A 16794-nucleotide genomic window follows, 5' to 3' on the forward strand; every position below is an offset into this window, starting at 1 on the left:
GTAAAATGTTATTTACTACTCTATACGGTTATTCATAAGGCGAAAAATCAATTCAATTAAAAATTTAAATAAATAAAGTTTCGGCAGGGTGGAAATTTAATTAAGGCCGACAAAATAAAATTTAATAATATATGTCGGCTGATGTACCCCTAAGATCTTTACAGATTTACTTGTACGAGTATCCTATATTCGCTATTTATTTTGCTATTAAATTTATAAAATTAAAATAAATAATTAAATATTATACTGGCATTCCACCGCTATTATTTCAGTGCTGAACTGATTATCTTCGATCGTAGCCTTGATGATGTAGTTGTACTTACACTTACGGCGGTAGAAGCGGCAATGAACCCCGCGCAGCGTAGAACGAGAGGTGCGTTGGGATAAGTGCATATACATATAATTCTTCGTGCGTCTGTCTGTCTGTCCGTCCGTCTGTCACAGTCTATTTTCTCCGAAACTACTGGACCAATTCAGTTGAAATTTGGCACACATATGTAAATTTGGCACACAAATGTAAATTTGTGACCCAAAGATGGACGTGTAACGTAAATAAAATGTATTTTAGAGAATTTGAAATACGGTAGCCATTTTTGGGGGGGGGGTAAATGAAAAAATTAAAAAATATGTTTTTTAAACTATATAGTGTTACATATCAAATAAAAGAGCCCATTGTAAGAATCTCAAACATAACTTTTTTTATAATTTTAGGATTAATAGTTCAGCAGTTATTCATGAAAATAGGCAAAAAATGATCATTCTCCGCCCACTTTCTCCGAAACAACTGGATCTAAAATTTTGAAAAAAATACACAAAGTAGTTCTTTACCTATATATGTCAGGAAAATCTATAAGAAATGTGCAGTCAAGCGTGAGACGGACTTAATATACGGAACCCTTAGAATGCGAGTCCGACTCGCACTTGTTTTTGTTTAGCTCTTATTAGGTTTAAGGAGTTTTATGAGTGAAAAAAGAAGTTTTTTGTTTTATGTGCCCGCGTTATTGCCGATCGATTGTGTTTTAAACGATAATTAGACAAAAAAACTTGTTTTTCACCCAACGAATATAGATCCCCATGACACATCTTCCAAGTCGCCTTTGGATAGGCTTAATTTTAAAAATAATTGAAATAATGTTCTATATCATTCATACTTGCAAAAAAAGACTAAAAATAATTTACGTGACCAATGCTTATTATTAGTAAATCTATATATATAAATGCAAGTGTCCTGACTGACTGACTGACTGACTGATTCATCAACGCAGAGCCGAAACTACAAAAGCTAGAAAGTTGAAATTTGCACACTAGGTTGCATTTGTAAAGTGTACAAGAGATAAGAAGCGATTTTGAAAAATTCAACCCCTAAGGGGGTTAAAAAGGGGATGAAAGGTTGTATGGGGTTCAAGTTTTAGTTTAAGCTAGAAATTTGAAACTTTGTGACAATGTATTACATTAAAAAACAAGAAAACTAATTTCAGCGTTTTCGAAAATTCATCCCCCAAGGTGGTGAAAAAGGGGTTAAAAGTTTGTATGGAGATCAAATATTTTTGTGAGTGTGTGACTTTAAACTTTGTATATGGGTATATTATTATAAGACAGGAAAAGTAATTTCAGCGTTTTTGAAAATTCATCCCCTAACAGGGTTAAAAAGGGGTTGAAAGTTTGAATCCATTACAAATGCTTTGAAACTTCTTAGAAAGGCATAATAGCCGATTACAAAAAAAAGTAATTGCGACGTTTTAGGAAATTCAAACCCTAAGGGGGTAAAAAAGGGGATGAAACTTTGTCTTGGGGTGCAAATTTTATTTTAAGCTAGGACCTTGAAACTTTGCATAAAGGTATTAAATTAAAAAACAAGAAAACTAATTTCAGCGTTTTTAAAAATTCATCCCCCGAGGTGGTGAAAAAGGGGTTGAAAGTTTGTACGGAGATCAAATATTATTGAGAGTGCGGGACTTGAGTCTTTGTATAAAGTCATATTATTAAAACTCAAGAAAAGTAATTTCAGCGTTTTTAAAAATTCATCCCTTAAAAGGGTTAAAAAGGGGATGAAAGGTTGTATGGGGTTCAAGATTTATTTTAAGCTAGGAATTTGAAACTTTGTAAAAGTGTATTATATTAAAAAATAAGAAAACTAATTTCAGCGTTTTCGAAAATTCATCCCCCAAGGTGGTGAAAAAGGGGTTGAAAGTTTGTACGGAGATCAAATATTATTGAGAGTGCGGGACTTGAGTCTTTGTATAAAGTCATATTATTAAAACTCAAGAAAAGTAATTTCAGCGTTTTTAAAAATTCATCCCTTAAAAGGGTTAAAAAGGGGATGAAAGGTTGTATGGGGTTCAAGATTTATTTTAAGCTAGGAATTTGAAACTTTGTAAAAGTGTATTATATTAAAAAATAAGAAAACTAATTTCAGCGTTTTCGAAAATTCATCCCCCAAGGTGGTGAAAAAGGGGTTGAAAGTTTGTATGGAGATCAAATATTTTTGTGAGTGTGTGACTTTAAACTTTGTATATGGGTATACTATTATAAGACAGGAAAAGTAATTTCAGCGTTTTTGAAAATTAATCCCCTAACAGGGTTAAAAAGGGGTTGAAAGTTTGAATCCATTACAAATGCTTTGAAACTTTTTAGAAAGGCATAATAGCCGATTGCAAAAAAAAGGAATTGCGACGTTTTAGGAAATTCAACCCCTAAGGGGGTAAAAAAAGGGATGAAACTTTGTCTTGGGGTGCAAATTTTATTTTAAACCTTGAAACTTCGCAAAAAGGTATTAAATTAAAAAACAACAAAACAAATTTCAGTGTTTTAAAAATTCATCCCCCGAGTTGGTGAAAAAGGGGTTAAAAGTTTGTACGGAGATCAAATATTTTTTAGATTGCGGGACTTGAATCTTTGTATAAAGCCATATTATTAATTCTCAAGAAAAGTAATTTCAGCGTTTTCAAAAATTCATCCCTTAAAAGGGTTAAAAAGGGGTTGAAAGATTGTATAGGGTTTATATTTTATTTTAACCTACGAATTTGTAACTTCGTAAAAAGTTATTTCATTAAAAGAGAAGAAAACTATTGTTAGCGTTTTTCAAAATTCAACATTTAAGGTGGTGAAAAAGGGGTTGAAAATTTGTATGGAGGTCAATATTTTTTGTAAGTACGGGACTTGAATCTTTGTATAATGACATATTATTAGAATACGAGAAAAGTAATTTCAGCGTTTTTAAAAATTCATACCCTATAAGGGTCCAAAAGGGGTTGAAAGTTTATATAGGGTTCAAATTTAGTTAAAGCTAGGAACTTGAAACTTCGTAAAAAGGTATTTTATTAAAAAACAAAAAACCTATTCTGCGTTTTTAAAAATTCATCCCCCAAGGAGGTGAAAAAGGGGTTGAAAGTTTGTATGGAGATCAAATATTTTTGAGAGTGCGAGACTTAAATCTTTGTATAAAGCCATAGTATTAGAACACAAGAAAACTTATTTCAGCGTTTTTAAAAATTCATCCCATAACAGGGTTAAAAAGGGGTTGAAAGATTGTATAGGTTATAATTTTATTTAAAGCTAGGAACTTGAAGCTTCGTAAAAAGGTATTTTATTAAGAGAAAAGAAAACTAATTTCAGAGTTTTTGATAATTCATCCCCCAAGGTGGTGAAGGGGGTCGAAAATTTGTATGGAACCCAAATATTTATCGGAGTGCGGGACTTGAACCGTTGTATAAAGGCATATTATTACAATACAAGAAAAGTAATTTCAGCGTTTTTAAAAATTCATCCCCTAAAAGTTTAAACAGGGGTTGAGATGAGAGTTGGTAGAGGGTTCAAATTTTATTTAAAGCTAGGAACTTCAAACTTCGTAAATAGGTAGTTAGGTAGTAGGTTTTATTAAATAGTGGACTTGAAAATCTTCTGGGGGTTGAGAGAGATTATATCGAGATTATCGAGAACAATTTTATTCAGTTAGGGGCTTGAAACTTCGTAGCCAGGTTGTGAAAGACAAATCTCATGCGTTGTATAATAATTAACAAATGATTAACCGTCCCTACTGCTATCTTTTGCTGCGTAATGTTCTAAGCTAATGTAGAATTTATAACCACCAATATACAAATCCACGCGTACGAAGTCGCGGGCAACAGCTAGTATCTTACAATTTAATATCTGATATATCACACGATACAAAAAAATGGCCGCAAAGTTAAAAGTTTATTTATTTACGTTACTAGTCCATCTTTGGATCACCGACTCTTTGTCATATGTGAAAAATGTGTACCAAATTTCAATTGAATTAGTCTATTAGGGGCAGACACACGAGTGATCTTAAAAGGGATTTTTTTCTTGAATGATTTGTATGTACTTACCCCAACGCACCTCACGTTCCACGCGGCGCAGCGTAATCAGTAAGTACCTAATAATTAGTGTCCGACCGAAACACAAATTTCTGTATATATAAATATTGTTGTCCTACTTGCTCGCCAACTTTTGGTCTTTGTCACATAGTTAGTTTCATAATACGAAGTACTATTTCGTATGTTTCGGCCAGGCCGAAAGATTCGGCCGTTTTTTGGCCGAAACCGAAACTACGGCCGAAACATGATTTTATGGCCGAAACCGAAACCGAAACCGAATCTTCGGTCGGACACTACGAATAATCACAATGGTCTTAAGTACCACAGACCCTACTATCGCTTAAGTCCTTTATGACAATCTCTGCCTATTAGAACTTATAAAAAAAAAGAAACCGAGTAATTATATCCAACTACCGAACCTGCTTACAAATTTTCTCGAGATATTTGAGAAATGTGATATGCAAAGGAGAACATTCGAACAAACGAAAGTATTTTTGCCCAAGCTGAAACGGAGACCTTCGCCTACGCTCGGTCAGTGATGGTTTAGGTACAGTCAGCTGCAGGTCACCCCTGCATAGAAGATTGTATGCAGAGGTGGTACCTTTTCTTTGCAGCTGACTGTACACCTATAAAAAATTGTTGTACCTGCTGCAATTTTATACCGGTACCGTACTTTATATTTCAACAGGTATAGTACCTTCAAAACGAAGCGGTATTGATAAATAATAACGGTACCGTACCGCCTATAAATAATAATAATAATTCAGCCTATATACAGGGTGGTCCAAACCTTGACGTCCAAAAATTTTTTTTTAGATTCCTCACGACGTGGGCTATCAGAATATACCCCATGTATGTTAGCCGATTTTTCGTAGTTATCGAGTTATGATTTTTTTTTACTTTTAACTTTTCATATGAAATTCCGGGGTTCCCATACAGAGTGGCTAAAAAATAACTGCATTTCCGTTGCCAGGGAGGTTTTGGGATTATACTGAGCAACTTTTACAATGGGGCCAACCCCGAAACCGCGAAAAAAAATTACCCTTCCATAGAAAATGGACTAGCCAAAATGTATAAAAAGCCAATTTTTTTTTCGCGATTTCGGGGTTGGTCCCATAATAAAAGTTGCTCAGTATAATCCCAACACCTCCCTGGCAACGGAATGCAGTTATTTTTCAGCCACTCTGTATGGGAACCCCGGAATTTCATAGGAATAAGAATAAGAATAGAATAAGAATAAGAATTGTTTATTGCCACATACATGAACATAAAATAGAGTTAGAATTACTTACATAATAAAATAAAACAGTTGTTATCATATACAAAACAAAAGTGAGAAGATCTTTGTATTAGGCAAAGGGTTCCAGTCTCAGCGTGTGCCGGGCCTAGGTGCCCGGCGCTGGTTTTCAGACCGGTCCCAGACTAAGGACGGTCGGAGAATATTACCTACATAGGAAAAGTTAAAAGCTTAAAAAATCATAACTTGAAAACTACGAAAAATCGGCTAACATACATATGGGGTACATTATGATAGCCCACGATTTTTGGACGTCACGGTTTGGACCACCCTGTATAGACAATAATCTCAACGCTAGCCCAATGCGGATTGGGGACTTCACACACAGCTTTGAATTTCTTCGCAAATGTATGCACTACGAGTATGCAGGTTTCCTCACGATGTTTCCTCCTTCACCGAAAAGCTAGTGGTAAATATCAAATGATATTTCGTACATAAGTTCCGAAAAACTCATTGGTACGAGCCAGGATACCAATGAGTTTTTCCTTACCGCTTATACCGTAAAGAAATAATGCAGTCTCTGCTTTGCACGATTATTGTGTGGACATAATTCTTATAATCACCGAAACATACATACCTCTACGCACAGAATGTCATTGAAATAAAACATTGTTTTTTATAGTAAATTAATATAACATTCGATTTATACACATAACAATAAGCAGGCCAGGCCGCAGCGATATTGGCCTGTAAGCTTCATCTCGGTCTCCAAATCCGCAAAACTCGCTGGTACTAAATGCTGGTCTTGCCGTTATTAATTATCTTGATTCTTGAAGATTATCAGAACAGCACGTTACGTAATCGCATACATAGACGGAACGAACGTCAACAAAGTAGGTGTAGACACTGCAAGTCTTTAGGTATTAAACGAATTACGCTTCGTATTAATAGATGAGTAATATTTAAATGAACATATAATATTCTCTAACATAAATACAAGATTACAATTAATTGACATCAAAAGTCATTGACGTACAGAAGTCATATACATTTTTATAATGACGCAAAATTGATACCAGCATAATGAAAATCAATCCCAATCAGTAAAACGAGTCTTTAAACTTTTTTCATTTTAAGCGGGTTTTGAAGGAACAAGTTACTTAAATTCGATTGTAATCGTATTGTTTTAGGATAATTTACTGCTGTTTTCGACCGTTACGACCCGTAAATAACAACAACTCACATTTAAAATTTGACTGGAGCTCGACGTGATTATATTTATTTACCCTATTTTATGAAATACAATTTATCTACTGGTATACATTTTCGTATGCGTATATGATGAAATGTCTTTATTAATGTCAAAAACGAGCTATGACGATGTACACGTCTGCTTCGATGCAAGGCCAACGGCCATCTGACTCGAAGAAGAGTTTTGAGTGATGTCGTCAATGTATGGAAATTATACGAAAGTTTACATTTGGGATTGAATTTCTGTGTTGTATTTGTGAGTAAAAATATAAGTAGATAATAATCTGGTAGTTTAGTTATCTAGCCTTCAAAATCCCACAACAACTCAATTACTGTCAAAGACAAAACTGTAATGCGTCTTGCTCAAACGGAACTCCATATTTTGATTTTTGGACACTTTTAGTGTCGATTTGTAGAGAATTACAGGAAATAAAAAAAAATATGGCGTGAAGAGCCGGTACACGGCTTCTTCGTGAACAGATTTGCGTATAATTTAATGCAGTTATTAATCATTCATTGAACAAATTGATTGCACAAAGTGAGGTCTAAATCGAAAACGTCATATACCGTCCCCTTAAGAGGTATTGATTTTTGATCAAGCTGAAACGGAAACCTTAGTTTTCGCTCGGTCAATTAAAGTGTTTGATAGTTTAGTCATGCAGAGGTGTTGCCAAAAAATTATCATTTCGCGTTTGCAAGCTATGCGATGAAAATTCATGCACTTCTGAAAATTAAACCAGCTTAAACTGGTAAGCTTTTGAAGCTCAGCTGTTGGCTGCGGCTTTTATATATATTTGCGTATTTTGTGACATGATTTATTACGAGGTCCCAGGAATATTAAAAGTCCCTGTAAAGCGTAGGTACATGGAGTGAATATTTTCACCGTATTATGCAGATCTATGTTAACAATAACATCTATGTTATTATTGTGGTGTTTACAAAAACTGGTGCCCGATGCAGATTAACATGTTAAGGTTTTGATACTACCTTGGTGATTGTCGCGCATTCCTCATGTAGGTACGCATGCACTAATCAGTGTGAACGATCTTCAAGGTAGTTTTATAAGATACTAAAAACCATTACAACGTAATACCGAACCTGTAAAGAAAGGTATAGTCACCATCAGACAAATATCTGACGCGCCTCTATTGTTAGGGCGTTAGAATGCATGTTCTGATATTGTGAATGCATTGGCCGCTCCGACGACCGATGACGACTGTACCTATGTTCAAGGCATCCATGTAGTAATTTTTTTAACTTCCGAATAATATCTGGATTGAGGCTTCTGAGCTGATGCTTTTGAAAATACGGTCTCACGGGCAGATTTACAGATGGAAAATGGACCAGTTTTTGACATGTATTCTGTGAAGCTTTAATAGTTATTTGTTTTACAAGGGGGCAAAGTTGTTGTTTAACCGCTCGTGCTAATATTGATACCCGAGCAAGTGAAAGATTCCAAAGTTGAACCACGAGCGTAGCGAGTGGTGCGAAAAATGGAATCTTGAGCGTTGCGAGTGTTTCAAAGCACGAGGGTTAAACAAAATTTGCCCCCGAGGGAAACACAAAATTTTTCACCACACCAACCCAAAGCAAATATTAGATGTAAAATATGAAACAAAATCAAACCAAATCAAATCCAAATGAATGTTATTAAATATTTATCATCCAAAATCATCATTTAAAAGTCAATTCTACCAGCAAACATAAGAAAACAACTCAAAATTTGCATTTGATTACTTTGCCTCACATGTGAATAAAATGCAACTTTGCTATCAGTTTTTGAAGTGCAAAGTAAGCCCTTCCGAGCGGGTGTGGTGAAAAATAACATAGCTAGTACCTTTTTAATCTGTAGGTACCTAGATAACTAGCGCGTGTTAAGGTCACGCCAGACTCATCCGTCGCGCAGCACGCGAGGCAGACAGCTAGATTACATGGTCGAGGCGGGTCACGGCCTGCCTCTTACCCTAATATGATTACGTAGTCTGGCCACACTAAGTTTTCATGCCAAGTGCTACAAATCAAAACTCAAAAAATCATTTATTGGCAGGCAACAAAGGCAGGTTAAATAATTATAACCTTAAAAACTAAAATACGTGAGACCTCGGGTGACCTCATTCCTCATAGAGCTGGCGCATTCCTAGGTTAAAGAATAGGCATAGCCATCCAGCGGGGTAATGGAGCCAGCCTCGTGGGCACCCTTCCGCAGGGCACAGACTTGGGGGACCTTTCATAGGTGTTTTTTTCTCTGTTGTTGTTTAATATTTAAGTAGTTTTATTTTAATGTTAGTATAGTTTTATAAGTTCTATATAGTTTAGTTTTAATATTAGTTAATAAATAATTGACCTTTGCTTAAAATACAACTTAACAATCTGTGAGTCAAACTAAAAATGACATTGACGACACGACAGTTTTTTGCTGCATCACCTAAGATTCCCACAGAACCATCGGAACTGCCTTCAGGCAGAATTCCACGCTTGCCGTGACACGCGCATCACGGACGAGCTGTGACGTGCATGTAATGGAACACCCTCAGCTCGCAACGGGTCTGCAATTAAAAAGACTCAAACATTTTTAATAATTCTGTACAAATTGGCCTTATTTCACAATTTGCCTACTTACATTCTACTCACTTCTTTTGATGTCAGTGTAATAAGGAAAAATCGCCTTGAAAGTGATAAAAAAGTCATCCGAGAACCTCGCCTTCTTTTTTACGTGGCTGAAATAATAACAACTTCTGAATAATTTCCATTTAAATTAGCTACGCGCACATTAATACATATAATGAATTATTAAGCTAAATTAATATTTAATAAAGTCTCGTATTTTCAATTTAACATGTATTTATAGCATATCAGCATGGACTGATATGCTGTAAATACATGTTAAATTGTGTGTATGGACACAGGGTATGGGCCTAAACTAAACTCTGAAATCATTATCCGTCATTATTATCCCGTTATACCAAGGAACTTCGCGTCATGATTAATGGAATTCCTATACCAATTGACCTACCTCCACTGTTTTAACAAGCTTTTATTAGGTCGACCTGGGGCCCGATTTTTGAGATTCGACCGCTCGATTTCGTGTATTTCGTTCAGTAATATCTCCACTAGGCATGTAAATTCTACTAATATAATTGAAAACGAGTGGTCAATACCAATAGATTCCCAATTTCTATCGCTCGTATTTCAAAAATCAGCATTTCGCCGTTTTCCACCGATTTTCGAGTGACGAAATCGAGTGATTGAAATTCAAAAATCGCCCCCCTGACTGGCCCCCTGTATGTATCTATGTAAATTAATGGAATCTTGCAAGTTAAATTTGATCCACTTCCCGGTTTCCGATTGAGCTGAAATTTTGCATACACATGTATATCGGGTGATAATGCAATATTATGGTACCATCGAGCTGATCTGATGATGGAGACAGGAGGTGGCCATAGGAACTCTGTGATGAAACAACGCAACCTAATTGTGTTAGGGGTTTTTAGAATTGTCTCGATGAGTATTAGTTGTCTGTCGTAAGAAAAGTACAGTCAGCGATAAAAGCTTGTACTAAAAATTAAATTTTTGCCGAAAACTTATTTATCTATATATAAGATAAACAGCGGTCTAATGGGCAGACAGATGAACATGGCGATACTAAAATTTTCTCGTTAACACCCAAAAAAGAGACGATTAAAATCTGGAATCCTTAAAAAATCCAATCAAGTTGCTACCAGAAAAAAGCAATGCTGACACCTTCCATTCATTTGGATCCAACTGAACTGTTTGCCCGATTAGTCGCCCGACAAATCTGCGCACGTGTCCGGCGTCCTTTGCGGATTTTCAGTTGCCAGGCGAAGCTCCTCAGTTGTCACCGCGACGCTGCCCTAAACGGTCGCTTCCCCTTTCTACTTCTAAAACAACATTTCCAACAACAAATTTTATTACAAAAGTATAAGCTTACTAATAACTTCACAAAAAAATGGCGCCGAAATTTTCAAATTCCAAATCTAATTCTACAGGTGGGCGCAGCCACGCGGTCGCGCTCCGTATCCGATAATCGCATTATGACTAAATTGAGTTCTATTAATGTGTCACAAAGTCCTATTTCCTCTGATCACAATCAAAAATAAGATGTCAAATAAAATTTAAAGAACTACCCCCAGTCGAATTTAATTTTTAGTGGTTTTGTTGTAGTTAGTGCAATTGCTTAGTGAGTGGCCTAAATACTAAGCTGTGATAAAATTAAGTTTTTCGAAATTGTTGTGTTCTTGTTTGAGACATATCTACGTGTTAATAAGGTTGGTTGTTAAATGCGCAACAATGTCAAGAGCTATCGCTTATTATATCCTCTAGCCGCCCAGAGACATATAAAAAGGTCTCCTGTTCCATTCTAATTTGAACTTTGTGTTGACAAAATAAAATTTCATTTTGCTTGGCAAGGTTTGACGTATGGGCTATGGGCTAGAGGATATTCGAAGACGCTCTTATAGTAGTTTATGCAACAGTGATATAATAAGGGTTCTTAAAATTCAAGGGTCGAAGTTACAAAACGAGACGTAGTCGAGTTTTGTAAAAAAAGACCCGAGAATTTTAAGAACCAATTATGAGCTGTTGCATACATTACTTTTTCTATGACAGCTGCAGCAAAAAAAAAGAGTTATTATTAAAAAAAAAGAGTTATTATTTAAAAAAAATTGAGTTATTATTAAAAAAAAAAAGAGTTATTATTGTAAATGAAAACATACCTCTTTCAATCAAGATGATCGGAACTTGTATCTTTAAAAAAAATAAAGCAGTTGTATTATACTCATAAGATGACTGCTAGCAGTCATCTTATGAGCCTATAGACAAATCATTCAAATGACATTGCTTTAGATATCACTGTCAGTCATTTAATTGACACATTTAAGTGCTGGAGTAGAAAAAATTATTAGGGCAACGAAAACTCTTGAAATTTAACAAAAGCATTTCATTGTTGTTCCATTATGAAAGCGGTTTTGATGAAAATAATCTTATGAATTGTTTTTAGAGTCTTGCTAAATATACTTATAGGTTAAGCGACTCGCGTATCCTTTGTTATTTACCGCCTTTAAAAAAAGGAGGAGGTTCTGTGTCGAGGTGTATACACGCTTATATCATTTATATGGTTATCAAGTTATCATTTATTATATTGTATATTTCTGAGTCATAAATAAGTAAACGATCACAAATAAAAGCTATTAGTGTTCTCCCTAAAGTATAATAGTTATATTTATTAATTATTATAAATTTGGCGTTATCCTCTTTGACTAAATGTGTGTCAAATGCTTTGGAAAACATACTACAAAATGTTTCAGTAATAGGCAAAGTAAACTGAGCAAAATTAAATTAACAATTTGGTAGCCGTTTCACAAGATTATTAAGCAATGCTAAGAGACTTCAATAAAAAGGTAAAGGTATCTCATTAAAATTAATTCAGAAAACAATTTCGTCAATCAGCTGACAGATCATATACATAACAAATTTATAACAAGAAATTATTATCTGGACAGCCCTCCTGAAGGTGGATTCATTGTGTCGTCACAGAATTTCCTAGTTTAATTAATTAATTAGTAATAGTATTGACGGTTCATAAATAACACCTCTTGTAACGAATCACAGAGAATATTACAATTTGGAAATTTCACAACCTCGTCATAGGTACTTACTTTATTAATATACCTAACTTTAAAATAACTGCGTAATTAAGACTTCAAAGATCTAACACATTTCCATGCTGAGCTTTAGGGTATGACGGATGGAGCTTAGCGAGGGCTTTCGTACAAAAGCTCTGACAACTAACAAAGGATGGTAAGATCCTGCCTTAAGGACTCTAGGAGTATAAGTGCCTTGAATATACACAATAACAAGTCATCCATCAAAGCTGAATAAGGTAGAGGGTGTGAAGATAATTCCACTTATATTCGTAGCAATAAGATCAGTACTCGTAAAACGCGCGCAGCAATAGAAATCTACCCTTGCAACAATATGCATCATCACTTATCCCTTACCTATCGGTGGTTTCTTACTAGATTTAAAACAGATGCAAGTACTATACGGGTCCCAGGTTGATCTGTGTAAAGTTGTCCTGTAATATTAATTATTTATTTTATACCTTTAAACGAGCAATTCTTGTATATATGTAAATATACTTTTATATTTCGGGGATCTCGGAAACGGCTCTAACTATTTCGATGAAATTTGTTATATGGGAGTTTTCGGGGGCGAAAAATCGATCTAGCTCGGTAACGTCTTATCTATGGGAAAACGCATTTTTTAGTTTTTATATATTTCCGAGCAAAGCTCGGTTTCCCAGATATTTTTATTTATAAGCCTATAGAAGATAATTTCCATAAAACGCAACAGAAATACAAAGTTGCTCAAAATGCAACCATGCATTTTATCTTAGTGTTAGTAAAAACTTTTGTAATAAATTCGAAACGTAAGTAAAATTGAACTGCCTGATTGCATAAATTTATCCGTCGGAAAAATTATACTAGCACCGCGGAAGTGGTCCAGGGGTAGAGGGAGGGGAACTCTGCACAACTTTCTATCCAGAAAAAACTAGTATTCAGACAAAAAGCTCTAAAGCTCTCATCACAAATAGCTAACTATGAAATTTTTTGAAAGCTTCGAGCCCAAGCTTTTTACTTCGCTTAGTTATAGTTTATGAAACCACCCTCGTTTTTGCGGATTAACACAACTAGACAGGGGATCGGAAGGCTTTAGAAGTATCGTTGTAGTAGAGACCGAAAACATATCTTATGAGAATATGACCTATGAAATAAGGTGAAGGATGAAATAAGGTTTAGATAATTAAGGAATTACTGCGAGTAATGTGAGTTTGTGTCCTCCTGTCTTTGTATGTAAGGATGTTGTTTTATTGGAGTACTCATGAAATATGAACACATTTTGAAGACGATGTGTAGGCTCATTAATATAGCCTAATTAAGGCAAAGCAGATTAGAAACAATTTTTGCGCCTTAAAAATTTAACACATTACATACATAATATACATTTTAATTCAATTTCTTGTGAGGGGATATTAATATTCCTGTTTTAGAAATTGTTCTTAACAATTTTTTGGCGCCATTATTCAAAGTGGGTTAAACAGATATTAAATTAATTTGCGTCTTGTATTAAAACGGGCAAGTTTAAGCGACAAGGTTATTATAGTGGCCTAGGAATCAAATTGGTTGACTGTACATATGTATGTGTCAAAAACTATCTTAGTCTAAGTTGAGGATATTCGTCTTTCCTGTGGACATTTTAAAAATAAACGGGCTCGAAAGCCTAATTTGTGTATTTTATCCTTATACTCTATTCTTGAAAAATTTATATACCGAAATCCATAACTTTTGAAGTGATTGCAGAAAAGACGTCTGCTTTCCCGAATGCTTTTGACCCGTATATCCAAATAAAATAAAACTGGCTACACCTATAAGCAGATAACGTACAGTAATATATATGTACTGTATACAGCGCCTGCCGTGACCAGTCACAAATTGCTTTATGTAAATTCCAATATAAATCTACGTGGAACCGGGCTAAAGCCGCGAGTTATTAGGGTTCTCGTGGATAAAACTACATTCTTCCAAGTACCTTTCGTAAAAGTTATCCCCAATTTCATTGGTAAGGTCAGCGGCCATCCATACTAATATCACAGAATAAGGACTAGTACTAAAGTACGGTCAAAGAATTTGATTTCTGTGCCACTTCGTACCTACATTGTCACAGTGATATTAAGCCAAGATTCCTAACGGGTTTCATATTGGTTGTCACCTTCGATCAACACGGGCTTCCGACAAGTCGGAAGGGATAGGCCCAAGCGATATCTTGACATTCAAATCATTCTGCCATTTTTCGCGGGGGGGAACGTGCACACAGTCGCACTTCTCACACACTTACATACAAAATCCAATCTGTAATGACGACACAAATACATAGGAAATGACACCCTACACAGACAAATCTTGCACCCCTCGATCTGGTTTTGTATACGGACGAGTCACAAGTGTCACAACACGCACACTAACACATTTTCGTCAAAGAATTTTATTGTTTTCTGAGAGATGAGAAGTCGGATTTGTCGCTCGACCGATCCGCAATTTGTACTGGGCGAGCAAAATCGGTAAATCCAGCAATTGCATGAGACTAAAGTATAATAATTGTGTTTAAATGTAATTAAACGTATGACATGTAAAAAAAATATTACATGTGAAATGTAACACCTTCTTTTTGTAAATTTGATGTCCCCGACCTCTTTGTACAACAAAAAACCGAGCAATTAGGCATTTTTTCCTGCAGCTGTGTTCACTCGCGCGTCTGGACTCGGTCTAGTTAAAAATCCGAGCGCAACTAGTTTTATTACCCGCGCTAGATCAGTTGATCTTGTACCTAGGCAGAGGGGAAATAGTGCGAGTGCCGCATCCCTTCCGTGTTGATCGAAGGTTGTCACTGTACACGGGCGTGTACATAGAAGGTTAACTCGCTTTTGACCTTTTACACTATTTTTCACATAGCTTATCAGCTGTCATCTCAATAAAACACACATCATCAAGACATCGCAAGCGTCAACACTGCAACGGTAATGTTGCATTAGCGTTGTTACGGTCGTAATCAGAATGGCACTAAAATGCACCCTACACAACAAAACAGGTACTCGTACATACCTAGATACAATGTTCTATCCTTTCAAGTAGCTCTAGCGGGCCTGGTAAGCGATTCGCTCTTGACATTTTCGTGCCTGACAGCGATATTGAACGTTAGCGGTAATTTAATACAAGAATTTAGATTTTTTTTTTCATTTAACTGGCGAACACAAAAACAAAAACACGACAAAAATTGTTTCAGGATGTTGCGTTGTTGAAAATTTCGTGCTGTGTCGTACCTTAAAACAGTGCCTAGACGTAGTGACATGTCCATTTAAACTAGTTGAACTCATGACATCATTGTTGAGAATGTAGATAGGTCTAACTAAAATTACGTCAATTTTGTGTGTAACTTACGAAAGTGACATTGAAGTGTTTAGTCGGTAAATAAAATAATACGAACAGTGAAAATCCTTCAGCTGTTTTTGCTAACAACCCGCTACTTTTATTACTGTTGTTTTCCTACAAATTTATTGTGGGCTTTTATTGACATTGAGTCTAAAGTGGAATAACAGGTGAACCATGAATACAGTGCAGAGCACCGGCGGCCACGGCGGTTCTATGAAAAAGGACTCCAAACACGATGTGAGTAAATTTGTTGCAGCTTATTATTATCTAGATTGAATCATCCGAGTGGATACGAGTAAGATACCTTTTTTTAGTACAATTTAAGGCTCTCTTCACAACGCACTTTCATTTATCGTCTGCTAAAGTCGTAAACTCCTACGGAGGAGTTAAGAGATTTACAATATTGGGTATTAGCTAAGATCGCAAATCCTTTAATGTCTTTAATATGAAGTTACAAGGTTTGCGACTTTAAGCCAACGTTATGTGACTTTGGCGTTACCAGTAAACCTACTAGTTCCTTTCTGTCTGCTTATAAAGTTCCACGTGTAATAATTACCAAATCACTCTAGCTGCTGGTTATATTCCGTGACTCGAACTTTAACTTTGATGGTGTGTGCTAGTGCTAGGTTAGTCGACAGGTAGAAAAGTTAGGATAGGCCGTTGGGCCTGCTAAGTACATCGCCCAGATTTAACTTCTAATTTTTTTTTGTTAGTCTGGTCTCTCACACACATACACACACACTAATGCCCCACTGCTGTGCAAAAGCCTCCCCTCCTTTTCTCCACTCAACCCTGTCGTTTGGATTTTCCCGCCAATCCGGATAAAATTAGTCCAAGTCCCCCCCCCCATCTTTTTCTACTTCTACATTTAAATGTCCATTATTTTTAAATATGGGTCATCCATATTCAGTTATTTTCGCGGTAGCAATGTATAACAAATAGCAGTTTAATTAACGCCCCGCGA

At 35.7% G+C, this 16794-nt stretch overlaps 1 protein-coding gene across 2 annotated transcripts in view; it reads left to right on the top strand.

The window, feature by feature from the left end:
* Positions 1 to 16794, top strand: part of LOC134657798 (inactive dipeptidyl peptidase 10) — a 407506-nt gene that overhangs the window by 149780 nt on the left and 240932 nt on the right. Inside the window, exon 1 of one of the 2 annotated variants that reach the window (XM_063513353.1) lies at positions 15945 to 16067. The exons of the other annotated variant lie outside the window; for it this stretch is intronic. Within the exon in view, the coding sequence (XP_063369423.1) occupies positions 16005 to 16067 (63 nt within the window). The 5' untranslated portion in view covers positions 15945 to 16004. Of the gene's footprint in view, positions 1 to 15944; positions 16068 to 16794 lie in introns of those variants that run through there. 2 annotated transcript variants of the gene reach the window in all.

This window comes from Cydia amplana, chromosome 21 (assembly GCF_948474715.1).
Source record: "Cydia amplana chromosome 21, ilCydAmpl1.1, whole genome shotgun sequence".
NCBI lineage: Eukaryota > Metazoa > Arthropoda > Insecta > Lepidoptera > Tortricidae > Cydia > Cydia amplana.